This window comes from Ambystoma mexicanum, chromosome 6q, assembly GCF_040938575.1.
Source record: "Ambystoma mexicanum isolate Mex_15411 chromosome 6q, UKY_AmexF1_1, whole genome shotgun sequence".
Classification (NCBI taxonomy): Eukaryota; Metazoa; Chordata; class Amphibia; order Caudata; family Ambystomatidae; genus Ambystoma; species Ambystoma mexicanum.
Window position 1 is genome coordinate 1,309,362,518 of NC_090937.1, and position 27,257 is coordinate 1,309,389,774.

At 47.7% G+C, this 27,257-nt stretch overlaps 1 protein-coding gene across 12 annotated transcripts in view; it reads left to right on the forward strand.

Moving 5' to 3' along the window:
* PROM1 (prominin 1) overlaps positions 1 to 27,257 on the forward strand; it is a 922,577-nt gene that overhangs the window by 356,378 nt on the left and 538,942 nt on the right. For 9 of the 12 annotated variants that reach the window (XM_069631918.1, XM_069631917.1, XM_069631924.1 and 6 more), the window contains 2 exons: positions 4,462 to 4,520; positions 26,696 to 26,722. In XM_069631918.1, coding sequence (XP_069488019.1) covers positions 4,462 to 4,520; positions 26,696 to 26,722 — 86 coding nt within the window. The remainder of the gene's footprint in view (positions 1 to 4,461; positions 4,521 to 26,695; positions 26,723 to 27,257) is intronic. The other 3 variants (XM_069631921.1, XM_069631923.1, XM_069631925.1) reach the window with 1 other exon arrangement.

The following is a 27,257-nucleotide window of genomic DNA, read 5'->3' on the forward strand; positions in this document are numbered from 1 at the left end:
TGCCTGTGTGTACTCTAAAAAACAGCATGATCATTCCACTGGGCTATGTATTACTGGGATAAGACACTATTGAAAGTGCAGTATGATGTTCCATTTGACGATTAAGGTGCATGCCATGTGGTAAGTCCAATAAGAAATGAAATCGGGAATTTGATGTTATGTACATTTAGTACTTCTGAGAGACTCTATATTTGAAGGTGGTTGCAATGCCTCCCATTTTCAAGATATTTACAATGTTGTTTTAGGCTTTCACTTTGGTATCAAGATTATCAATCTTAAGTGAAGATTCTTCTGTATTGCTGGCATTTTGCTCTACTTCACCCACCCTTCTATTGAATTCCTCCAATTTCTCATCCGTGATTTGGAGTTTATCCAATACTTAATACAATGTCAATTTGGGGAGGAGCAGGGCAGTCACTTTAGTTCTTTTTAAAGTTGGATCTGGGGCCCTCAGAATGCCCTTCAAGAGTTCAATCAATCAAAAGTTTATTTCAGATTTCTCCATTAACAGACAGATCAAATATACAATTAACAATCATAAATAAACAACAACACAATAAAACTCAATTTAGAATCGTCCGCCTTCACCCAGATTAAATATAACTAAAACAGTCAAATTGGCTCCAGGATTAGAAAAGGACACAAGGTTTCTAATGACCTATATTGTGCAAAGTATGCAGTCTCAAATATTCGGCTCTTCTTCTATATTCCGCCAAGTTATATACAAATTGAATGTCCTTAGAATTCAGAATAAAAAACATAGCTTCCTTAAGAGACCTAATATGATTGCCATTAAAATATGGATTAAGCCATTCCTTCCTCTCATAATATTGCGGCCGAATCCTCAAAAATGGCACCAAGTGCTCGTCCCTCCCCATCTTGCAGTGATATTTGCATTACACCTTCATCCAGCTCAGCCTTTTAAACAAAGTGAGTACATTCAGACGGGCCAAGATTAACAACCTCCTGCTGGAAAGTTTAACTTAGGTATAGGTGTTGGACCCAGCTTAAAATTATTCTGTTCAGTGTACCAGAGCAAAGAGGGTAAAGATTTAGATATCGCTTGTTAGGAAAGATTTCTTAATTGTGGGTAATTTTCCTTCCATGTGGCAACCCCTAAACTTTTTGCTGTTGTTTTCACCATGATCTAGACTTTGCCAGAGAAGTGCAGCCTTCTGCCGCACTCCTCTGGGCTTTCGCTCCATTCTTACGGGGAAACTGACATGCCCTTAAGACAGTCAGTACGGGGAAACGTTGCTTTCCATAGTTCTTTTATCATGTTGCAGCTTTCACGCAACATGACACAAGAGGGCACTGTAAGCTAAGTTACTGCTCTCTTGGGTCTCTAGTCATCTACAGGCCCTAGACACTCTCTTCGGATTGTTAAACAACGGTGCAAGTGAATCACGGACGGGATTGGTGGCAGCAATCGTTTCTTTGTGTTTTGAGCTCCTTTTGGCTGTTTAAGCGCGTTTCTCGCGCTTAGCCCAAAATGGTGGCCTGGCTTCCAAAAAGGCCAGACCACAAGGCTCTTTGTCCTGCCCGCTGACTGTCTTGCCCCCTTCACCTTCCCCAGGTCGAGCCGACCCGGGGCCTTCGTTATTTGGGCATGTACTTTCCAGCGAAACACAGATGCTTTCGCAGGCTTCTACAGGTCTTGTGTGCGCCTCCAGGATGTGGGCTGGGATGTCTGGTCCCAATACACATCCTGGGTGCCAGAGAGTCTAGTGTGTCGTGAATGCCTCGGACCACCGTGGTCCGTGATATGTCCACGTATGGTGTGAGTGTTTTGTGAGCAGATCTCCCATTGGGTCCCCTCTGTTTTGGCGCGAAGGGAACTCTGGATAAGAGGAGGCTGGAAACACCACTGCCATGTCGATCTCCTGAGTTCTCACGAACAAGGGATACAGGAGCCAAGTATCCTGCAACTACGAGGCTGAACCGAGGAAACGCTGGTGACCCGCTGAAGGAATGCTTCTCTGCACTGCTGTCGCTCTGTGAAACCATTCTGCCTCTGATCGAATGAGAAGGCCTGTACTGGTACTTTGACCCTTTGGAATAGTGGGAACAACTATTCTCGGCATCTTCATCATCTCCTGCACGTAAGCCTTCGGAAGTGTCTCTGGGCCATCCAGTGGATTGACCAGCCTACACAGGAGTCTTGCTCTGTTACCGCCGTTAGGTTGTGTTGTATACCGCGTCCTTAGCACTCTCACACGATTCGTACACTTGGCATTCCCAGGTCTGAAGTGAGAAGTGTACATTGGGCTGAAATACACACGGCCGCTCCGTTGTCCTGCTGTGGTAACAAACTGTGCGGGTTCACTGCGTTTGGGACTTCCTCAACTCTAACTTCTGCTGCCACGGAATCTACATGACGCCGAGATGTCCCCGGCTCGCATCTGAGCCTGCCAGCACTGAAACTGACGTGGAGATGCCTGGGTCTGCCTGCATCGGGGACCGGTGAGTAGCAACGCTAGGAATTGGTCGCCCTCCTGCAGTAGCCCGTAGCTTTTCCTCGCTGTGTTAAACAGCACACCTTTTTCGCACTCGCGCTCTGCTTCTGCCCGCAAGTGGAGGCCGCGCTTGAGTGGCGGAGATTTGATCGCCCTCCTTTGTTCACCGCTCTGAACTGCCTGATTTCCTTGAAGAGACTCCCCTTGGCCCATTGGCACCAGCGTGTGCAGGTACTTTTGAGCACAAGGCTCCACTCTTCGTAGGGCTCGGACTTCCTTCTAGTTAGGTGGCCTCTGAAGGCGAACTGGGTCTAACGATTACTTGCACTGCCTGTTTTCCTCCCCATCTAGGTGGTCTGCATATTTCGTGCTTCTAACTCTTTAGACCCTTCGGTAATTGTATATGTGCTGTATTTGATTGTGATGTATTGGTTTACTTGAGTTTTTATCGTGATTCTTTGCTATGGTCAACATTACAAAGGCCTTGTAAATAATATATTTTTAATATAACACCTGCTTGGAGTAATTTGTAAGTGTCCTTGCTTTGTGTGCTCATTGTGGGGTTTCAGTCACCCTCACCCCTCTTGAGACCTAGTCTTGACCGCTGCGATCACTACCTTGATTGGTCTGGCTTGTCCAGACCCTGTTCCAGGAAACTAGGCTGGTCTTCTGAACCTCTGCCCCTCCAGGACAGAGTTCAGAAATCCATCTTAACATCGCTACATCAGACTCCAGGGCTTTTTTCTTAGTCCGAGTGTGGATACTTGCCATGGCATGCTTCAATGTACCCATCACCAGGTTGTTCCTAGATTTGAGAGGTCAGATTTTTGGTGTCCTTGTTCATTTTGGCTATTGCTGGTTGATAGTCTCCCATGAAATGCTCCTTTAAGCCTTGCTGCCACGTCACTGTCTATGATGATCGTGGAATGGCCACCTCTGATGAAAAAAGGTGAAGGATTAGCCTCATCAGATGGTTCAAGACACAGTGATCATAAAGTTTAGTCAGTAGACCTTGATGATAGTACTCCTTTACATTTATCCAATAATAAGCAAACATGATCGCACAGATTGTAAGCCATAGCTTTACAATCTCTTCATATCCATGCATCTATGTCTGATGTTGTGTGATAGCTTCACTTCAGGAAGAACAGGGTTTAGTAATCGGGAAAGCACCACAGGAACCAATCACCTGCTGTAGTACTCTTGAATGGCAGGCAGATGTGCTGAAGCACAGATGAACTTGATCCCCGTAGTGAGTGCATTGCACTAAACAGAACCTCAACACTGTGCAGATGGCACGCCAGTGAAGTACAGTTAAACCTTTTTTTCATAATCACTGTAAATACATCAACCAGCTTGGCAGCTAGATCTCCAGTAGTGTATATTAACAACAATGCAAGAAGAGAAGTCCAAATTGTAGGTAAATTTAATTTGGCTTGAGAAAGCTGGAGTTCAGGATCAAGTAGCTATCAAATACAGGCTCTTTAGCACCCCCCAATTACCACCATTATAACCGTTCTATTTTACTCTGATGGTGGTTGAGATTGGTCATACCATTAACTCTGGTAGACATGTATTGAAGGGTAAATCAATGAAGTGCATTTTACAATCAACTGGTATATTCTCTGTAGCTGATGGTTAGCATTTTACTGCTGGCATTATTTTAAATTTATTACTTCTGCTAGCATTATCCCCTTTCTAGAATGAGGCCCAGAGATTTCTTAAATTTGCTCTTATACATTGCAGTTTTAGTGGGTTTTTTTCAAAGAAAAAAAACATGTGCAACCATTTGAAACGTACACATTTGCTTGAATGTTTTCGGATGTGCTCTAATCTTTGGTTGTGGTCACCATGTTGCCTTATTATTAAATGTACTCGTTTGTTTCTGCCAAAATAGAATCTAGTCCGGGTGCCAATTGTCAAAATGCATGTCTTTAATTTCTTGATGACGCTAGCTAGCTATTGTAGTCAAAAGTTTTCAAATTGTCAATTGTTTTTTTTCCAGAACTTGCCAGAAAGATAGCTCAACAGAGGTTTGCAGAAATTCAGGGTGAATATCAGAAGGTAATTTTATCCACAAATTGTCTCTTTTTTAATAGTCAACACCGATAACTGGCTTACTAGTACTGGCAGGTTAAACAATTCATAGAAATTGTGTTTTATGTACTAAAATGTAAGGATTTTTCATTTTACTGGAAGAACACTGATAAATGTGATATCGATCTATAAGAATGTTTATCCAAAATGCCATTCTGGCAACCCAGAATGAAATTCCCCAAAACTCTTCAGTAGAAAGTGTTGTCTGTCTTTAGAATCTGGCGCATGTATTCTAGTTTGGAAGTATCAACAGTTTCTGTCTGTAACACAACAGGAATGCAAAGCATGGGACTCCACCGTGATGGGCGCGGCCCAGCATGGAACTCCACAGTAATGTGTGCTGCCCAGCATGGGTCTTCACTCTAATGTGCATGGCCTAGCATGGGACTCCGCGTGATGTGCCTGGACCACCCTACAAGTGCTCAGCCCATCCTGACATTCATTGGTGTTTGGAGGCACCAGAAATAACGTCCAATGTCCTTATTCACGTAGAGATCCTTGTTGTAGGGGAAAGCTTCAACGAGGCTCCCAAGTTTATTTGAATTTTTACCAGCTACCTCTTGCAAGTTGAGATGCCAGTGCTTGTGTATTTTTAAATCTTCTCTGTTCTGACAGATAACATTTTGTTTGCACAGTTTAAAATCAAAACGGTGCTTGTCTTTATATAGTTGACCCACACTCCCTCACCCCTCACTTTCCAGGGTCTAAATTGGCTGTGGCCAAAGCCAGAGAGAAAGCCTGCTAACCTGACACATAGGTGTAGCGGAGAAGGGATTAAGAGGAGTGTATCCTTAGTACAGGTTTTATCCTACTACATAAGTAAAATCTGAACATAGCGCAATGGGATCCCTACAGACAGGATTGTGGGGGGAGCAAAATAGCTACTGCCAAGGGAGATTTTATTTTGAGCTGTTCTAGTTCTTGCCACCGCCTATCCATCCAGAGGAGAATAATTCTCCACTGTGTTAATTTGTATTCATTAGTTTATTTAATAATATGCATTGCTCTTGAAGCTTGTAATGTATAATACCTATTGGCCTTGTTAGCATTTGTAAAATAGAATTGTTTCATCTTCAACAACTCAACAGATATTCTGGAAACCTCCAGAGCATCCATCTCTCCCACTGTAGCTCTGAGCTTTCTCTAGATTTTAATAGATCCCAGTTCTTTTATTTCAGTACAAGATCCTTAACCACTTTTTTCAATGTGTTTGAAGGTTAATTGGAGAGCACCTGCTGGAGGCTGCAATGCCTATTGTTTTCTCATTTGACTGGCTTGTGCGTATCCCAAATGAAATCTTGAGACATCAGGAGTGATATTGTCCTGGAAGCATTTTTATAGTTTGGTGCCGTGACCATCACCTACGACTGGCCCCTGGTCCCAAATACTTTAAACCAATTAAAGGCAAGAGAAACCTCAGCGGATGCTTGGCCAGTAACAGACTAACGATCAACACCTGCCAATAGAATAAGCTTTATCAAATTTCTGGGTGCAAAGATAAGTCAATACCAGTGTAGACTCTATTTAAGATGCTGCTATACATCTACTAAGTCAGTTTCTGAAATGGAGCATAGAAATAAGAGTGTGGAGGAGGCCCAAAAGTAGAGGAAGAATTTCTCCAAATCTCTGTTCAGGATAGCATTCCCATTCCATCCCATAATTAATTCCCAATCTTGGAAAACCCACACCTCTTGGGAGAAGATCCTTGTAAAATGTGTTCTTGTTCTCATTCTAACCATATTGAAGGGCGGCAGTGTTGCATTGCCAAACTCAATATATATCCACAGCCTACTAACATGAGCCTACTTCCAATCATCCCTCTCACCATTGCCTCCAGCTTGTCATATATCAGGATAGCTACATCCCCCTTATTTCTGTCTGATTGAATACAAATTAGGTGGTTCTAAATGCCCACATCTCCTGAAGAAGAGCTGATTGATTTGTCCCAAAGTCTTATGGAAAATAGCTCTCCACTTTTAGAAGGAATGGGAGTTGAATAGTGTGATGCTGGAAATGCATCAGAGGGACAGGGCCTCTGAATCCTTGTCCTTTACTGCTTTTTATCGTGTGTTCTGTCATGTTTTCTGCCCAGGAGTCCATGTGGGACTCCTGGCAGTGCAGCTCTCTCTTTTGGTTTGGTGAACAGACCCATGGGATACCCTTATGGCACCCATGGGTAGGGGTACAACCCTGTGCCCCTAGTGTGTGTTTTTGGGCATCTGTGGGTGGCCCACAGAGCAGGGTATGGGCTGGTGGCAGCTCCATGCTGAATTTGACAGGTGCTCTGGGTGTCCTCCATTTTGGGATACCCAGGCCCTGCCATTGGGATCAGTTGATTCCTGATAGGAAACAAGATGGCCCCTGTGGCCTCTTGCTTTCTATGGCCTGTTACATTGTTTCCCAAAGTCCTGGGAAGCCCTGACTCTGTCCCTTCCCCCTCACTGGCTGTTGGGTGGAAGTTCCATATATGGTGTTGTTGTGAAGGCCCAGCTAGACTGACTGGAGCCTTCCCAGAGACTGTATGTTGTGGGTACCTCCTGTGGGTGGGACCTGGGTGAATGGAGTGTGTGACCAATATACACTCCTTGTTGTGGTTGTCTGGTTTGGCATGAGAGACAAAGACTGAGACAGCCCTGCCCGAAACTGGCCTGAATGCAGTGTGTAGTGTTGAATGGCTGGGTACTTGTCCCAATCCACATTCCTTGTTGTGAGTGTCTGAAAGGGAGGAGTGTGGCCTGAATGCACTGTGTGCCTGATTGGCTGACTGACTGCATGAATGCCCTTCTGTATGATTGGCTGCTGAGTGTGTGCCAGCAGTGTGGATGAGAGACAGAATAGTATATCTGGGGACCTCTCACCACTGGTTCAGAAGGGTTCAGGGAACGTTCAGAAGCATTCAGAAGCGTTCTGGAGCTGAGTCTCCACTCTAAGAGTAACTGGAACTGCTGATCCTCGACGTCCAGCTGGAAGAAGAAGACTTGCTGTGGCATTTGCTTCGACCGATCCGAAGGCTGCCGAAATCGTCGAAGACTGACCCGAGAGAGGACCTGGTAAGGCGCCCTCTTCCCGTGCTCCGAGGGACCATTGAGCACCGCTCCATCTTCGCCGAAGCGCCCTGGAAGACAGACCCTCGAAAGGCTGCCGACCCGAGACGGGACCGGCGAGGAGATCGAAGTGAAGCACCCGGACATCGCCGCCGTCGAAGTCCATTGCCGTCGACCAGGGTTCGCAGGTTTGTGTAACCGCTGGAGGCCCGTCGAAGTTGTGTTGCCCAGCCGTGGGAACCACTTGACGCCGTGCCGCCGACGACCGGAGCCGTCCGCTCCTTTGCCTAAGAACATTCGAATCGAAGGACTCCCTCGTCCGCATCGTCGACCGCTTTATCCTGCCGGAGAAAGTCGAGAACGACCAACGCGCTGAGGAGAAACCTGCCGGTGGGTTTCCCGCCACCCGAAGACCACAAAGACTCGAACGACTCGACGCCCTTGCTGGGCCTCCGTCTCCACAATCTTTGCGGTGCAGAACTATTGTCACCGAGGTGCCCCGCACGCCTCTGCCTTGCAGGACGCCGACGCTCCGACACCGACGAGCACCGCTCGGACGAAGCTGCCGCCTCATCGACGCCGTTCTACCCTGTTTGTCGACGGACGTTCGACGCCCCGTGTCTCCCGCTTGAAAGGGAAGACATTCAAGAAGGGCCGTCGATTCCCTGTCGCCGAACACCGAGTTCCTCGACGCTTCTCGACGCCTCTCGACGATCCGTGACTCCCGCTTGAAAGGGGGTCGCTCAAGAAGGATCTGTCGACGCTTCTTCGAAGAACTCGACTCCACCAGGTACATTGGGGGGGTAAAAACATTATAGGAGGGAATAAGACTTGCAGAACAATATATGGACTGGGCTTGTGCTATATCTTTATTTTACAGGTTGCCCAGGTGGGGGGATCTCCACACAGAACTGTGTCCAGTGGTAGGGGCCAGTATTCTGCCTATTGCTCAACCATCTTATTTTCTCTCCTCTCTCTATTGCTGGTTTCACTCTATTGATCTGTGTGACATTGTTACAGTATTGTTGATGCACTTTAATAAGATCTAATACAAAGTATGGTACCACTTTAGAATTGTATATATTTGCCATTGTTGATTTTCCTGAGTACAAAGTGAGTTATTATGATAAGTGTACATAACCTTGAATATTGAGTATATAAAGACTGTGTTCTAACCAATACAGTGTGTGGACATTCCTTTGTGGGGGCTTGGGGACTACACTGTACTTAAGAACCAGCCTGCATCACCTCCTGAGAAGCTAGGCCTTGATTGCTCGTCCATTGCTACCGTACTAGAGAATCTTGGCTGGGGTCCTCTGTGCCTCTCCTCTACCATATAGAGAGCAGAAGTACAGACACCCCCCACCGGTCTTCATTCACACTGGTGGCAAGCGGTGGGACGCTTATGGTTTTAAGAATCAGTGTATAACCGTGCCACTTACAAAAGATATCCGCACTTTATTAAATTAAGGTTTAGTTGTGTACAAGATAACTGCATTACAAACAATGGAGTCTATTGCAAATGGCAAATTGACTCGGATGAGCTTGGAGGCTCTCCAGAGTGCTTGTGAAGCCAGGGAGTTAGACTTTGTGGATAAGTCTAGGGCTGAGCTGATAGCTGCCCTGGTGGACTACCAGACTGATGGTGAAACTCTTGATGAGGGGGGGAATGCAACCAATGAGGACTCTGCCCCTGGGGTTTCTGCTGAATCTGTTTCTGGGAATGCCGCCATTCCTGCTGCCTCTGTTCCAAACCCCAGCAATTCCTTGGAGCTTGAGTTATTAAGGATGAAATTGGCCTTTGAATACCGCAAGTTGGAAATAGATGCTGAACTTAAGAAAGAGGAGTTGGCTCAACAAGTGGAGCTCAAGAATAGGGATCTTGAACTCAGAAATAAGGACCTTGAACTCAAGAGCCAGGACACTGAATGTCAGAGAATCCAGCTAGAGAAAGCTAGAGTGGAGACTTCAGCTAAAACCAGTGAGAGTGTCAGGTCCCCAGCCACCAAGTTTATGAAAGATTTGGTTGGTATATTTGTGGAGGGTTCAGATATCCTCCAATGGATTGAAGCGTTTGAAATGGCTTGTGAGATTCATGATGTTGATAAAAGAGATTGGGCTAAGTGTTTGTTAAGCAGAGTGCCTCAAACTGGATATGACTGTATTCTGAAGCTGAGTGTGGAAGAAAGGGGTCAGTATGAGTGTATGAAGTCTGCTTTGATTGCCAAGTTTGGCAAGACACCTACCCAATACCTTAGAAGGTTCAGGGATTTTAAGAAAAGAGAGAATGTGTCTTGGATTGACTGGGTGAGTGCTGCGCACATGAACATGATGGGGTGGATCGATGGATACAAGGTTAAGACTTTTGTTGAATTGTCCCACCTCTTGTTTTTTGAGCATTTTTCTGAAGCCTGTTCACCAGAGCTGCGTCAGTATGTGTCTGACCAGAACATTTTGGACCCCTTTAAGCTGGCTAGTTTGGCTGACAAGTGGGTCTCCCACCGGGTGTCCCCTAAGGACTCCAGTGGGAAGGACAAGGTCAAAGAAAAGGGGGCCTCTCAGAAAGCTGAGGAGTCCCACAAGCAGTCACAGTCGGGTAAACCTAAACCTGCCTCTCCCAAGACCCAAAAATCTAGTGGGGATAAGTCATCTGTGGGTGGGAATAAGAGTAGTGGTCCACCTGCTGCAAAGCAGGCTCCCAGTGGTTCCAGTACCGTACCCCGCACTCCTGGCGCTTGCTGGGACTGTGGGGCTCTGGATCACAAAAGGGGTGACTCCAAGTGTAAAGGTAAGGCACTTGGAGTACAGGCTGTCAGCCTGACCTTCCCTTACCCCGTGTCTGAGGTGTAGGCCACTGTCCTCCCCTCCTCTACCGGGATCACATTTGGTGCTCCGGTAGAGATTTCCTTAGTGTCCCTTGGGGCCTGGGACCAGTATGCAGAAGTACTGGCGACTATCCCACAGAACACCCGTAGGTTTTTGAGAAGTGTCCTCTTGAATGGCCAGCCTTCTACTGGTTTGAGAGACACTGGGGCAAGCATGACAGTGGTGGACAGGACCCTGCTCAAGCCAGAGGACTATGTAGGTGCTCCTCTGCAAACCACCAGGTTAGCTGGTGGGCCTCCCAAATTATCACCTGTAGCCTTAGTCACACTCATGATTGGAGACAAGACAGCAAAGCTTCCTGTCCTGGTTCAGGACAATGTCCCTGCTAACATTCTGTTAGGAAATGATCTAGTAGAGTTGGGGTTGATCTCGGATGGTCTTCCCATGACTGCTGCTGCAGTCACTAGGTCACAGGTGACACCGGGTCTGGCTGTGGGTCAGGTACCCGAGCCAAAGGCGAGGCCTAAGGCAAGAAGAAGGAAGACCAAGAAGGCCACCTCTGTGGAGGGAACACCTTCTCTTCCTGCTGTTCCGACAGCACCCATTGGGATCCATGCTCCGGACGGGCTGGGTCCAGTGGAAAACCCAAACTCAACTCCTGTGGGAGAAGAGACAGAAGACTCTCCTGTGGGAGAGGTTCTCAACCCAGAGGATCATCCCGACCTTCAATGCTTGTTAGCTGAAGGGGGACCCTCCCGGGCAGACTTCTGTAAGGGACAGAGAGAGTGCCACTCTCTCGAGGGACTGAGGAAACAGGCCCTGTCCCAGGCACAAGGAGAAGTGCCTAGGACATTCCGGATTTATTGGGAGGGTGAGCTCCTTGTTAGTGAGCCCACTAAGCCTGAACCTGGTGCCCTCAAGAGGTTGGTGGTACCCCAGGTTTACAGGCCCTTCCTACTGCAGTTGGCGCATGAGGTGCCCTTGGCTGGTCATCTTGGGACCAAGAAGACTAAGCAGAGGCTCTCTGCCCATTTCTACTGGCCACGGATGGGAGTAGAGGTGGAGTCCCACTGCAGGACCTGCCCAACTTGTCAGTTGTCTGGCAAGACTGGAGGTAGTGTCATTGCCCCACTGCAGCCATTGCCAGTGGTTGGCACACCATTTGAGAGGGTGGGCATCGACATCGTCGGTCCCCTTGACCCTCCCACTTCAGGTGGACATCGGTTCATCCTGGTCTTGGTAGATCATGCCACCAGGTACCCTGAGGCAATACCCCTTCGGACTGTTACTGCCAAGGTGGTTGCCAGGGCTCTCCTGGGCATTTTCACCCGTGTTGGATTCCCCAAGGAGGTTGTCTCTGACAGAGGATCCAACTTCATGTCTAGTTACATGAAAACCATGTGGAAAGAGTGCGGGGTAACCTACAAGTTCTCCACCTCTTACCACCCCCAGACTAATGGTCTGGTTGAGAGATTTAATAAAACTCTCAAGGGCATGCTAGGGGCTTTGGAAGAACCCCTAAGGAGGAAATGGGATCTCCTCCTGCCATGCCTTCTGTTTGCTTACAGAGAGGTACCTCAAGAGGGTGTTGGTTTCAGCCCCTTTGAGTAACTCTTTGGACATCCCGTGAGGGGGCCCCTCGCCTTGATCAGAGAAGGCTTGGAAGCCACCCCTCCAGGTCCCGCCAAGCAAGTGGGGGACTATGTGTTAGGCCTCAGACGGAGGATGACACAGATGATGGGTCAGGCAACAGCAAATCTCAAGGCCAGCCAGGAATTGAATAAGTACTGGCATGACCTTAAAGCCTCGCAAGTGGATTGGACTCCGGGACAGGAAATCCTTGTGATGGAGCCTATCAAGCCTAGAGCTCTGGCAGACAAGTGGACTGGACCCTTCAGGATCATCTCCAAGATGGGCGAAGTCAATTATCTGGTTGACATGGGAGCCTCTGGGGTAGCCCCTCAGATATTCCATGTCAACAGGCTCAAGCTTTTCCACCGGCGAGCAGAAGTCTCATGTCTCTTGCTAGCTTCAGGGCAAGAAGAGGATGAGAGTGAGCCCCTTCCTGATTTGCTGCATAGCAACCCTCAGGATGGCTCAGTGGAGTGAGTACATCTCTCTCCGGATTTGACAACAGAGCAACAGAGGGCCTGCAGGGCTTTACTCCAACAGTATGCCTCTCTGTTTTCACTGATGCCAGGCCTTACACCGTGGTGTAGGCATGAAATTGACACTGGTGACAGTGTGCCTGTCAAAAGCAGGTGCTACCGTATGTCAGATACCGTCAAGAACCACATCCAGGCTGAGGTCGCCAAGATGTTGGATCTGGGTGTTATTGAACCCTCAACCAGTCCCTGGTCTAGTCCAGTGGTCCTTGTCCCCAAGGCAAGTTCCCAGGCGGGTACCAAGGATTGGAGGTTCTGTGTGGACTACCGAGGAGTCAATGCCGTCACCAAAACTGACGCGCACCCATTGCCCAGGGCTGATGAGCTCGTGGACACCATAGGTGCTGCCAAATTTGTGAGCACCTTTGACCTTACCTCAGGCTATTGGCAAATAGCTCTGACGGACCATGCCAAGGAAAAGACGGCCTTCTCAACACCTGAGGGACTCTACCAGTTTAGGGTCATGCCTTTTGGGTTGAAGAATGCCCCTGCCACCTTCCAGAGATTGGTCAACCATGCGCTCAGTGGGCTGGAAGCCTTTTGCGTGGCTTACTTAGACGACATTGCCATCTACAGTTCCACCTGGGAAGAGCATTTGACACATCTGGATAAGGTGTTGCAGGCCTTGAAAAGGGCTAACCTCACTATCAAGGCCACCAAGTGCCAGATAGCTCAGGGGAAAGTTACCTATCTTGGTCATGAGGTAGGAGGGGGTCAAATCCAACCTCTCTCCAGTAAAGTACAGGATGTGCAGAACTGAGCGACTCCCACTACTCAAACCCAGGTGAGAGCCTTTTTGGGCCTCACTGGGTACTATCGCAATTTCATGGCAGACTATGGAACCATAGCTGCACCCCTGACAGCTCTAACTTCACCCAAACAGCCTAGGAAGGTTAATTGGACCGTAGACTGTCAGAGGGCCTTTGATGGCTTGAAAGAAAGTCTGTGTAGGGCACCTGTGTTGTGTGCGCCTGACTACAGCCGACCCTTTATCGTCCAGACGGATGCCTGCGACACCGGAATTGGAGCTGTCTTGTCCCAGTTAGATGACAAAGGGAGAGAACATCCTATCATATTCATCAGTAGACAACTCAAGGGTAGAGAACTTAGGTGGGCTACTGTTGAAAATGAGTGTTTTAGCATAGTTTGGAGCCATTGGCGTTTTAGGCCCTACCTTACGGGGTCTACCTTCAAGGTCCAAACAGATCATAAGCCCCTGAAGTGGCTTATGCAAATGAAGGGTGAGAATCCGAAATTGCTCAGGTGGTCCATTAGCCTGCAAGGGCTAGACTTCACCATAGAGCACAGACCAGGGAAGAGTCACGATAATGCAGATGGCCTTTCCAGGAGGTATGTTGACCGTCTGGATGAGGGTGTCTATCCCGTGGGAGATTAGACACCCTCCACCTCAGTCTGGGGGGGCGACTGTGATGCTGGAAATGCATCAGAGGGACAGGGCCTCTGAATCCTTGTCCTTTACTGCTTTTTATCGTGTGTTCTGTCATGTTTTCTGCCCAGGAGTCCATGTGGGACTCCTGGCAGTGCAGCTCTCTCTTTTGGTTTGGTGAACAGACCCATGGGATACTCTTATGGCACCCATGGGTAGGGGTACAACCCTGTGCCCCTAGTGTGTGTTTTTGGGCACCTGTGGGTGGCCCACAGAGCAGGGTATGGGCTGGTGGCAGCTCCATGCTGAATTTGACAGGTGCTCTGGGTGTCCTCCATTTTGGGATACCCAGGCCCTGCCATTGGGATCAGTTGATTCCTGATAGGAAACAAGATGGCCCCTGTGGCCTCTTGCTTTCTATGGCCTGTTACCTTGTTTCCCAAAGTCCTGGGAAGCCCTGACTCTGTCCCTTCCCCCTGACTGGCTGTTGGGTGGAAGTTCCATATATGGTGTTGTTGTGAAGGCCCAGCTAGACTGACTGGAGCCTTCCCAGAGACTGTATGTTGTGGGTACCTCCTGTGGGTGGGACCTGGGTGAATGGAGTGTGTGACCAATATACACTCCTTGTTGTCGTTGTCTGGTTTCTGGCATGAGAGACAAAGACTGAGACAGCCCTGCCCGAAACTGGCCTGAATGCAGTGTGTAGTGTTGAATGGCTGGGTACTTGTCCCAATCCACATTCCTTGTTGTGAGTGTCTGAAAGGGAGGAGTGTGGCCTGAATGCACTGTGTGCCTGATTGGCTGACTGACTGCATGAATGCCCTTCTGTATGATTGGCTGCTGAGTGTGTGCCAGGAGTGTGGATGAGAGACAGAATAGTATATCTGGGGACCTCTCACCACTGGTTCAGAAGGGTTCAGGGAACGTTCAGAAGCGTTCAGAAGCGTTCTGGAGCTGAGTCTCCACTCTAAGAGTAACTGGAACTGCTGATCCTCGACGTCCAGCTGGAAGAAGAAGACTTGCTGTGGCATTTGCTTCGACCGATCCGAAGGCTGCCGAAATCGTCGAAGACTGACCCGAGAGAGGACCTGGTAAGGCGCCCTCTTCCCGTGCTCCGAGGGACCATCGAGCACCGCTCCATCTTCGCCGAAGCGCCCTGGAAGACAGACCCTCGAAAGGCTGCCGACCCGAGACGGGACCGGCGAGGAGATCGAAGTGAAGCACCCGAACATCGCCGCCGTCGAAGTCCATTGCCGTCGACCAGGGTTCGCAGGTTTGAGTAACCGCTGGAGGCCCGTCGAAGTTGTGTTGCCCAGCCGTGGGAACCACTTGACGCCGTGCCGCCGACGACCGGAGCCGTCCGCTCCTTTGCCTAAGAACATTCGAATCGAAGGACTCCCTCGTCCGCATCGTCGACCGCTTTATCCTGCCGGAGAAAGTCGAGAACGACCAACGCGCTGAGGAGAAACCTGCCGGTGGGTTTCCCGCCACCCGAAGACCACAAAGACTCGAACGACTCGACGCCCTTGCTGGGCCTCCGTCTCCACAATCTTTGCGGTCCAGAACTATTGTCACCGAGGTGCCCCGCAAGCCTCTGCCTTGCAGGACGCCGACGCTCCGACGCCGACGAGCACCGCTCGGACGAAGCTGCCGCCTCATCGACGCCGTTCTACCCTGTTTGTCGACGGACGTTCGACGCCCCGTGTCTCCCGCTTGAAAGGGAAGACATTCAAGAAGGGCCGTCGATTCCCCGTCGCCGAACACCGAGTTCCTCGACGCTTCTCGACGCCTCTCGAAGATCCGTGACTCCCGCTTGAAAGGGGGTCGCTCAAGAAGGATCTGTCGACGCTTCTTCGAAGAACTCGACTCCACCAGGTACATTGGGGGGTAAAAACATTATAGGAGGGAATAAGACTTGCAGAACAATATATGGACTGGGCTTGTGCTATATCTTTATTTTACAGGTTGCCCAGGTGGGGGGATCTCCACACAGAACTGTGTCCAGTGGTAGGGGCCAGTATTCTGCCTATTGCTCAACCATCTTATTTTCTCTCCTCTCTCTATTGCTGGTTTCACTTTATTGATCTGTGTGACATTGTTACAGTATTGTTGATGCACTTTAATAAGATCTAATACAAAGGGTGGTACCACTTTAGAATTGTATATATTTGCCATTGTTGATTTTCCTGAGTACAAAGTGAGTTATTATGATAAGTGTACATAACCTTGAATATTGAGTATATAAAGACTGTGTTCTAACCAATACAGTGTGTGGACATTCCTTTGTGGGGGCTTAGGGACTACACTGTACTTAAGAACCAGCCTGCATCACCTCCTGAGAAGCTAGGCCTTGATTGCTCGTCCATTGCTACCGTACTAGAGAATCTTGGCTGTGGTCCTCTGTGCCTCTCCTCTACCATATAGAGAGCAGAAGTACAGACACCCCCCACCGGTCTTCTTTCACAAATTGCACTCCACTTTTAAGGGGAATATGAGAGTTTTAACCCTTGTACATTCCAAAAACATCATTTATGTAAGTTCAATGGAACAATTTACCATCAAGTATTGTGTTAAGTACCTTGACATACCAGTAAGGGGCCCCTCTCAAGCTATATGAGCACTGGGAGACCTCACTGTGACTATTACAGTAAAAAGTTGAATCCCATTTAATATTGACTCTCCTAACCCACTGCCCGCAGAGTACACCTTGACATGTCACCCCCCATAAAGTTAAAACCACCATTTGCATAGTTTTCCATTTCCCTTCAACTAAGCTTGGCAACGTGACATCCAAACCATGTTACCAATCTTGTCAGTATTCAGAGATCCTACTTTGGAGATTTTCACACCCAGTGCTCCAACATCATTACAGATAAGAAAACATTAATGACACTCAAAAGATAAATGTGAAATCCATGCTAGAAAATGTTTATATACCTATGATGGGATCTAGAACCCTACATGAGAAGATCAACATGGAGGAAGATGAAAGTTTCGCACAGGGGACAACATTAAAGCAACAACCAGTGGACTCGCATGAGGTGGTCAGGCTGGTTCAAAGTCTGCCCTCATTGGCATCTGTGTCTTGAACGTCTTCTTCTGCTTCCTTGTAACCTAGCTGGTAGCAATGATTTAGGGCTGTGGAGCATCCTTCTCCCTGATATTCTGAGCCATCAATGTGACTACAAAGGAGACGGAGCTAGAGCTGGAAAGCGACACTGGTGATGTTCCTGTTGGTAGGAAAATATTTGCTTGAACCCCTTCCCCATATGTATGAGATGCTTTTGGTTTGGGGATGTGTTGTGATCTGTCTCATGGAGCATTGTTTCTGAATCATCGCTTTAGCAAAAATCTGGAAGAAGCAGACAGATGCACCCCAAACTGATCTTCTCCTTTCAACCCAATTTCTTTTCTTAATCAGGTCTTTCATTCACAAATATTCAACTCCGGTCAAGACGTCAGTAACCAGACCTTTTCATTTTTGGAACATTGAACACACTCTGTGGGGTGCTATCGGGCTTCAGGTTCAGTGAGTCTTTGCCCTAGTACTGTCCAACAGGGCCTGTGCACAGCCCTCCAGGAGCTCTATTCAGCGGTTCCATGGATATTGCCTGAAGCCTTGTGGCATTATGGCAAGAGCGATTCTCAGGATCCACTAACTTGTCGACATGGCTATAGTGCAGCCTGTGAAAGTTCTGTACGTTCATATGCTTGTCCGTATTGGGTTGTCTTGGCTCCCTCAACCGCCTTCTCATTTTGTAGCCAACTGTTATTCAATTCTGAGAACTCCTAATTTACTTTTAGTAGACATGACAAAATGCTAATTTGGTGCACTGGCAGAGTCATTCAGAAAAACATTATTTGAAGGTGCAGATACTGCTTAGCGGACATATATGTGACCAGCCTGTTATTTCATATATTTGTGCATGTGCTGATTGTCCTTATTTAAGTCAGGCACTTGCTCATTTGGTCTGCAGGGGCTCCTCATTGACCTGGAGATTACACAAATGGGAGCTCAATAAGGGCACTGGATGTGCAATCACAGTGCAAAAGCAGATCTAAAGCCCTAGCCCCACAAGTATCCAGAGCCTGAAACATTCAAACTAAGAGAGCCTGCTAGAAGGATATTAGCGAGACAGTTCTGACAGAGTTTCAGGGAGAGGTAGACAGGAGGCCCATGAAAAAGAATAGCGCTTCGAACCCAATTGCCACCAATTCTGGTTGTGCCACTTGTTCTCAACCCATAGACAGACCCCCAACAACCCAAAATACATTGATCATAATCAGCCCAACTCCCATCACCGGCCCCCACAAAATATGTGTCTAAAGGTGCTGGTGATCCTGAAGTAATGTATGCTCATTAAGCTCCATGGGGTTTGAGTGTTCTTGCAGGGCAGCACCTGGTGGTCCAAAGATGGGCCAGAGCATCAGGACTCCTTAGAGTGAGCCACTGACCATTAAGATGTGGGTAGTTTGGCACTGCTCTGCAAGTTTGTATGAGTACCTGCAGTTGAGTATTCGATTAAATTGCTATATCGTACTGCAGACACCTGAAGTGCCATGCTTAGACAGCTACTTGCCCTCAACCGCGGTTCCTGTGATCAAGAGAAGAATGTTTTATATAAGATGCCGGCGGTTGAGATGACGTTTGTGGAGCGGAGTGTCTGTGTCACTCAACATGTTCTCTCTGAGGCCACTTCAGTTCATGTGCAAAGTATCAAATCCTTCCCTTGCCTCCACTTCCCATGCTGCTCTGGTCCAATTTATCACAGTCAGGCATGGTAGTGTACCATTTCCATCAGCTCTGGTAAGCATAGAAAGGATCTTAAAATCCATTCCATTGGTCCACCAGAGCTTGGGGATTATGGCAGAGAACCAAGGTTGCATCCATCTGGGTGTTTGGTAGAAGCTGGTGACCGTACCCCCCATTACACGACACCAGTGACTTTCAGTGGTCTGCAAAAAGCCTTCCAATCCCAGCCAGGCTGATTGCCAAAGACATCAGGAAATTGATGTAAAAGATCCTGGACTTCTCCCTGCTGTTTTAGAGTTTGCTCCGTAGAGATCTGGTTAGGGTCGGCACCCACCTCAGTCAGTAATGTGGCCATTGTTATTGTGGAGCTTTCTGTGGGGTCTATGATCTACTCCTTCAATAGATTAATTTGGTATAGTTGAGGTTTCTGCTTCCTGTCATGTTGTGAGACCATGTAATTACAGGGGACTTTCAACGCAATGCTTTCGTATGGACCATACTATTTGGAAAGCATTTTCTGTCTGAGGTGGGTACTAAGACCAGTACCTCCTGACCTACAAAAAAAGAGCAAGCAACAGCCTTCTTATTATATCTGGTCTTTTGGGACTCTTCGAGTTGGGTTAGGTGTTTATTCACGATTTCTCTTACCAGAGACGTATGTTGTCTCAGATTTTGGGTTATTTGAGAAATTGGTACTGCTTTCCTTTCCCATTCTTCCCAGGTTTCTCGCAACATATCGAGGGCATCCCTAGTATCCCTCCCATAAATGAACTCAAAAGGAGAGTATCCTAGTGAGGCCTGTGGTGACTTGCTTACTGCGAACAAGGCTCAATGGATTATTGTATCCCAATTTATCCCATTCGGTTCAACCAGGTTTTTTTAGGATTTTTTTCAATGTCTGGTTGAACCGTTCAATCAGTCCGACTGTCTGGTGGAGGTAAACAGAAGTCCGTAATGTTTTCGTTAGTAACATTTTTTTTTTACCTGAGACATGATTTTAGACATGAAAGTGGTTCCCTGATCAGTTAAAATGTTCCTACGGAACCCTTCTCGAGCTAACAATGGCAGAAGGTGCTTTAATATTTGCTGACTATTGTTTCAGAAGGCAAAAGCAGCTCAAGTCTGAGCCCAACCTTCAGCTTCCGTTATTACTTTAGTGAAAGCCTCTGCTAGAATGGTATCATTATTTTGAGCGAAAGCCATATCTGGAATGAGCTCAGCTTCTTCTTCCTGTGGAATCAGTTTCTCTTTTCGGTGGTTTGTCAGCCTTGCCATAGCCTTGGGGACCACTTCTGGTTAGTTCTTGTCGAGGACCTCTTTGGGAACAGGGAATATGACCTTCTCTAAAATTCCCTGGGCTATTTTGTTGCCTTCTTTGATCTTATACGCATGTTCTTCATGATTATGTAGCAGGATCTTTATTTACATCGCCTCTATAGTCGGAGTCAATTCCCCCAGCCATAACATCAAGACCATATCTTCATGAAAGCCCTGATTTGGAGGCTGGTCTGATGTAGGATGCGGGTGGTGGTGATAGGACGAACCCTGTAGGGATTAGTTGTCTTTCACCTACTTGCATTGTAATATCCTCACTACTGTGTAGATACAACCCAATGGATTTGGCTGTAGCTGCTGTGGGTGGGGAAGCTTTAGGTGTTAGCTTGGTGTACTTTAGGGTCCACCAAGTTTTATCAGTTGTATTGCATCCCATTTGTGACACCATATGTGGTAGTTCAGAAAGAGGAGACAGACAATTATGTGCCATGTTCACAAGGATGTTATTTAAATAATAAAGACATTCCCTATCTTTCCTTATGCTAAGGGATTCCCTACCTAACTTAACTAAACTAGGGTGCTAGTCATAAGTAATTAGTCTGCCTCCATCCAAAAAGCTAATCTACTCTAGCCCTACCACTAAGAAAAAACAACAAAAGACCAGGAGAATGATTCCCTTCTCCTTTTCATCAGGTGTCTTCAAATAGTTTCTGGCTATTCCGCCTAATAGCCCTTTTAGTTCCTTCAAGGAATGTTCTGAGTCCCTTGCAAACGTGTTATCTGCACTCTTCAGACTGGGAATAGTATGCAGGATCCCTGAGCGGTCTTCACTTTTCATGATGGTGGGTGTACAAATACCTTTAACATTAACATATATTTGCCCCTCACTGGGATGAGTATGTAGGATTTTGTAGCGATTTTCATTCTCTTTATATCTTCGGGACGAGTATGTAGGATTCATTAGTGATCTTCACTTTTTTTATATCTTTGCCACTCAATGGGATGTGTATTCAATATCTCTGAGGGATTGTCTACACCTCGCTCTCTGGGTCTCCCTCTCTCCCCTTTACATGTGGTGTCAGGGGTCTGCATCACTGGATCAGTGTTCTTTTCTTCTTTCCTGTACTCAGTCAGGACGGTTACTTGGTTTCTCTTTCTCATTGCTTCTGATACGCTTTGCTGTGTCTCTGAAGTATCAGCGAAAAAAGGGGATTCACTTGGTTTCCTTTCTACGCCACCACCTCCTTCCTTCAGTTCTCGTATTGTGGTCCTCTTCCATGTACAGGCCACCTCGAGTCTGTTCCTGGTGTGCAGCTTTTCGGGCACGCAGACAGGGGGGCTCTCCTTGGGTCCTGCTTGGATGTCCCTCCAGGGACATTTACCTGCTTGGTCCTCTTGGTATGTGGGGCAGTGCCGCTGTCACTTCTTCTCCGTGGCTACATTCAAGCACATGAAGCAGCATCTCCCTTGGTTTCCCAGCCTTCTAGATCCGGCCAGTTAGAAACTCCCAGGCTTCTCTTCCTGCTTCTCTGAGACCGCCTCTTTTTATGACTCACTGCTGGGGCTTCCCTAGCTCTCAGCAAAGTCCTTCCTTTGTGTTTGTGACACATTCCTCATACTTGTCAGCTTCCTCGTCTCAGTGTTTAAAAGACATGCACTCCTTATTCCTCCTACATTCTTGCTCTTCACAATACCAGGTTTTTCTTCTGGTAGAACCTTATTGTAGTACATGTCAAAGGAGTCTGGATATTTGCTAGTCAGTATTGCAGTGTTGGACTGTGGGGGATAATATGAAGGGAGTTCATCATGGGAAATCGAGTCCTTATCCTCAAGAGGGGAATCTCTCCCTGTGAGGACCCCCTACTCGCCACCCCCAGTGGGATTATTGTGTAGCAGGCTCACCTCCCTAGCCTCACAGGAAGGGACTCCCCCTTGGGGAAAGTGACTGAATTCCACGATTTGTCACAGGGGTTACAGTAGAAAAGTTGGAACCAAATATATTTGCCAATAAGAATCACTTGCTCACTTGCTGACTAAAACAGAAGAGTTGGAGATGTCAATGTAAGCTGTGGATCTAAGCAAAACAGGGTTGTGTCTTTTTTTGGTACTTGGGAAGCTAAGAGTAATTGGTCACCAATGAGTGCTCCACACACCCACAGGCAACTAGTTTTGGTGGAGGTCCCAGAACACTAGTCCAAAAGGAGGAGTCATATATGGATTTTGGTTGAACGCAGCTCGTTGCCTCAATTTCCGAGGGAATTCAATTAGAAATATTGCATTCATGTAGTTATTTGTTGTGGACATACAGAGTGCAAATTCATGGTTGATGTTTTCGGTATTCTTATCTAGTCTGAACAGATTATGTGTTCTTAGCATAGTTGTGAAATGTAATGTTGAAGGAGTAGTTTTTGATATACATTGGCGAAAGGGTAGATTTAGGTACTGCTGGTTCCCAGCATGGCCACACCCAGCACTCCTCCCTTCACTTTTACCATGGCCTGGGAAATGAGACAATACTTTTGAGGGTGACCTTCAGTGCTTTACATGGGGTAAGAAATTGAGGGTGGGGGGGCTTAATGTGGGCTGTGGCTTGCATGATGGGCGTGATCTAAGACTTGATGGGTGTGGCCTAAAGACGAACATGTAAATATTGTCGGCATACATAGCTAAGTGCATATCGCAACACAGTGCAGCTCTTAAAATAAAATCTAAACAGCTCACTGAATGAGTGTCTGGAAACCCCTGAGCAGTCGCATGATGATATGATATGATATGGCATTTATAACGCACCTATACACAAGTGTTTCAAGATGCGACGAGTTGGAGGAGGGGGAACAGAGGGAAGACAGACAACGATCCTACTAGGCCAGGTGTCATTCAGATCGCGCAAGTTCATAGGATGGGGGGAGGGGGAAGAGGAAAATGCGAGGGGAAGCAGGAGGGGACAGTGCAGTAAAGGATAATAGAATAAATAACAATAGGTAAAGTACCGCCAGCAGTTGGCAAGTGCAATGGTAAAGGGTAAGTGCAGGCATCAAGTGTCAAGTGCTGGTAAACGGACTGTAGGGATACAGAAAAATAAAACAATCTTTATTGGCGTCTTATATATAGGCACCAGATTTCAAACATAGGCCCCTGCTTCTTTCAATTTATTTGGTGTTTTGTAGAGCGTAAGTGTGCCCAAAGTCACGCTGCGGTCACTTCATAAACAACAGTAGTGTAGGACAGATTGCAGGTAGCTGGAATCCCTCTGAACTGGGTGGATGACAGACCTGGGATAAAGGATAGGGTGAACAGTTCATTTTGTAAGAGCTTTCTGACATACATATCATTAGGTTCTGCCCCTAGGTTGGGAAAAAGGACATTCCACAGTCGGGGGGTTCGTACTCCCAAGTGAATGGGCAAATATTCACAACTCGCTTGCACTCATCATCTCCCCTCCTCACCACTGTGTTTGGTTTTCAACAATGTTCTGCTTTACAAAAGATGTATAAGCATTTATATATTTGTGTGTATACCTTACTATGGTTTGTGTACTTTTCAAGACATCTTTTATATACATAGAAATGTGTTGCATATTTCTATGTTTATAAAAGTTGGCTTGAAAAGTACACAAACCAATGTAAGGTACGCACACAAATCACTTTATATGTGTACAGTTGTGACATCCCCACCTCTTCCTGGCAGCAGCCACGAACGCTGGCATCAGGTGCCGGGGCTTGCTGCTGTGCCAGCCTGCCTTTATAACTCACTGGTGGTGACTACTGGGCATTGTTCACTTCCATGTGCAGGCCCCGGCCGCGTTCCAACCGTCGCCCCATCCCCCCTCGCTGGCTCGTTCAGGAAGCAGCTGCACCTCAGGTATGTGGGGGGGGGGTGTATTTCTTCCATGTCGAAAATCTGTATGTATGGTGATTGGCGTAAGTGTGCTGGTGACTCATGGCACAGAGGGGAGGGAAGGAAGCTAGTGTCTCCGTTCAGCCCGCCATGTACCTCAGGCCTGCCCAAACACCCCCTCCTTGGGGTACACATGCAGTTCTGCCCACCACTGGACATTGCAACGCCACACAATTTACTGCAGCCTAATTTCTCACCTGTGGTGCTTCCTTACCTGATACTTCAATGTTGCACTGAGCTCTGCCAGTGCACCCCGTTCCTAACCAGGCCTGCTGTTTGTGTCTCGAGCCTGAGGCGTCTTAGTCTGTCGGCAAATCTGGGGACTCTGTGATCTAATTTGCACTGTGCGCTGCAGGGCAGATTAGATCACTGAGCCCCCAGGTACACCGAGGCTCAAAAGCGCCTCGGTGACTTGGGGAGCAGTGGGGGGTGGGCGGGCATGATTTAGCCGATCTGCCCATCAGGCAACAAAGGGACTTTAACTTCCTGTTGTGACCCCTCGCAAGGGTTAGCGAGAGGAAGTCACAGTTTGGAGAGGCTGCGTGTTTCCTGCAGCAAACGACGCTGTGGCTGGCATTTCTGTCAGTCACAGCTGCCTGACTTGCTCATGGCGGTGGGCTCATCTCCCGATACGGCTGTGACTTGGTGGTATAATGTCCTCTTGTGCCATGGTGGGACGGGGGCCCCGACTCAGCCTTACTTTTTGGCGACTGCCTGCATGGGCTCGGTCCCGGCCCACTAAAAGCACTGGTGGCCTCATATGACCTCATCTTGAACTTTTGTTTCTTTATCATGTTTCTTTGCTTTCCATAGTCTGTGACCTATAAGAGCATTTGTGTACAGAACGATGGGGGAAAGGAATTATGCTGTTGTATTTCCACCTCAAACAATTTCTCACAAAAGAAGGCTTGGTCCAATACACAAAGGACTAGTACCACGAAATATGTTTGTCCCATTCCCTTTTGAAGGAGATTGCTCAACGGGTGGGTGGTTTTTTGCCACCCCAGATGTCCCTGGGTCTGGCTCCTGACTCAGGCATTCACTGATCTGCACCGTTTGGGAGTATGTACTTGTGGGGGTAAGTGGTCATATGTGCTCAGCGAGGCACTCAACCTCCATCATCGAATAGCGTAAACTTAAATGAAAGTGACCATTGCCTTATTTTACAACCGTGACTGAATACTCCTTTACCAGGTAAATCTTGAGATTGATGCTACTGTAAACATCTTACTTTAAAAGGAGTGGTATAAGCACTCCACTTGGTTGAACGCATCAGGACATCACTGTTGTAAACCTTCTTAGTTTCTCATGCATACAATTTTCTGAGAATTGACAAACAGTGAATTGAACACTTTGAGTGCTTGTCTATACTTTCGAGTAGAGTATGTTTTCTTCTCTTAAGTCAATCAGAAAATGTAGAATGCGGGCTCTAGCTAGTATTATGTCCCAGGGAGTGATGTGGCACACTGGCACTCCCCCCATTGGCTGATCTGCAGGCTCTGCGAGCCGGTATGGCTCGGAAAATCTGCATAGCCCAGAAGTTGGCCAATGGGATGGGAGCCTCGCGATTCCCCATGATCACTGCGCTGGCGACACAGCTTCTCATCACGGGAGCACTAAACTGACAGACATGCTGCCAGCGCAACATGGCTCTCAGTGCGGTGCTCCCTCTCATCACGGGAGCGCCGCGCTGGCAGCCATGCTATCAGTGCTATTCTCCTCCTTGCTTGTGCCAAACCTGACGAACATGACCCTAGCATCTAAATCACACAACCCCCTGCTCCTTACCTGCTTAGGGTGGGGGGCAGAGTCTCCCTGTAAGCGTCACCCTCCTCCCCGCCCAGGCCGTACCTGCCAAATGACAACCGAGCAGGTGGAATCACCCACCCACTGCCCCCACTCCTTACCTTGTTAGGTGGGGCGACCATCCGCCCCCTTACTGCCTCAGCCCTCATTGGCCCACACCTGGCAGATGCAGCCTGGATTTTTCTTTTGCCCCTGACTCCTCGTGTGTTGTTGTTGGGGTCTTGCCAGTTTCCCAGGTACGACTGCAGGCAGATTGCCTTCTTTTTTTCCCAACAGACATATTGCTTATAGACCACACCCTCAGGCTGTACTGTGAGCTGTGGCCCCTGAGGACCTCATTAAAGTCAGTCTTCAGGGCCTATAACCCCTGGTACAACCCAGGATCTAGTAGGCATATCAAGTTTTAGTAGAAGCCTGCACTCCATGCTTCTCCTTTTTTCTTCTGACCATTTTCAGCTCTCCAGCCAATCTCTAAGCTTGGAATGCAGGCTCTAGCCACCTGTAAATGCCTGGATCCCAAGCTTCCCTTTGTACTGTGTACACACAGGCCAAGTGGATATGGACACGCTCCATCCCAGGGATCCCTAGGCACAATTCCCGTCCACCCCCTCCACCCCCCTGCACAAGCTCTAATCGCATTAGAGCCCTTACCCTGGGGTTCTGTTGTGTGCTGGGTGAACTTCGCCCACGGATTGGGGCGGCCGTCACATAACACACAGCATTGGTGCGGGCTCTAACACTTCTGTGCTGGCTCATGTGATCAGGATTCTGGGATGCTGGGTACTGTAATGCAAGGCTCCTGCACGGTGGGCTTTGACTAAGCCGCTTCACAGGTCAGTTTCTTCATGTCTTCTGCTCCTTCTGTTTTTATGAAGTAATGGATCGCTCTTGCTGATAACTCGTGTTACTCACCTGTTTTCTCTTTTGTGCACGCCGCTGCTTCATCTCTGCATGTGTTCTGCACTCTGCATCTGCTTTGACTCCCTCAGCCAGAGAATGTTGTGCTGACTCTTCAGGTAAATCATTTCCACTAGTTGTCTTTGACAGCACTGCTTTGTGTTTTGTGATGATATCTGCAATGCATGTAGCACTAGAATAGCCAAAGCGTGGTATCGTTGGTGTGCGTGTCCTAAAGAACACGCCTCGCAATTGTATATTAAGGAGCTATATTATGCAGGTTAATGCCTGCATATCATGTTATTTTATATTCACATGCGTGGTAAGTAGAGGGGTCTGTACAATATGTGCCACTCCTTGGCATGATCTAATTTCACAGCGCCTCAATGGGATTTGTATTGTAGAAATTCAAAACCGTGTTTTGACTCTGCAGTAATGCGAAGCGTAGCGCCGCAGGTGAGCGCCCTACCTTCATGCACACCTTAGCGCGCGCCTTCATACATACAGCTCCTTTGAATATAGTTCACCTCAAGACACGAAAAGGAGTACAATGAAGCTCTGAGGCCCACGGGCGTGTGGTGGCGCGTTATAAAATTTGAAAATAAATAAATAAGTACAGAGCTTGCACAGTCGAAGCACACCTCAGCAATGGGC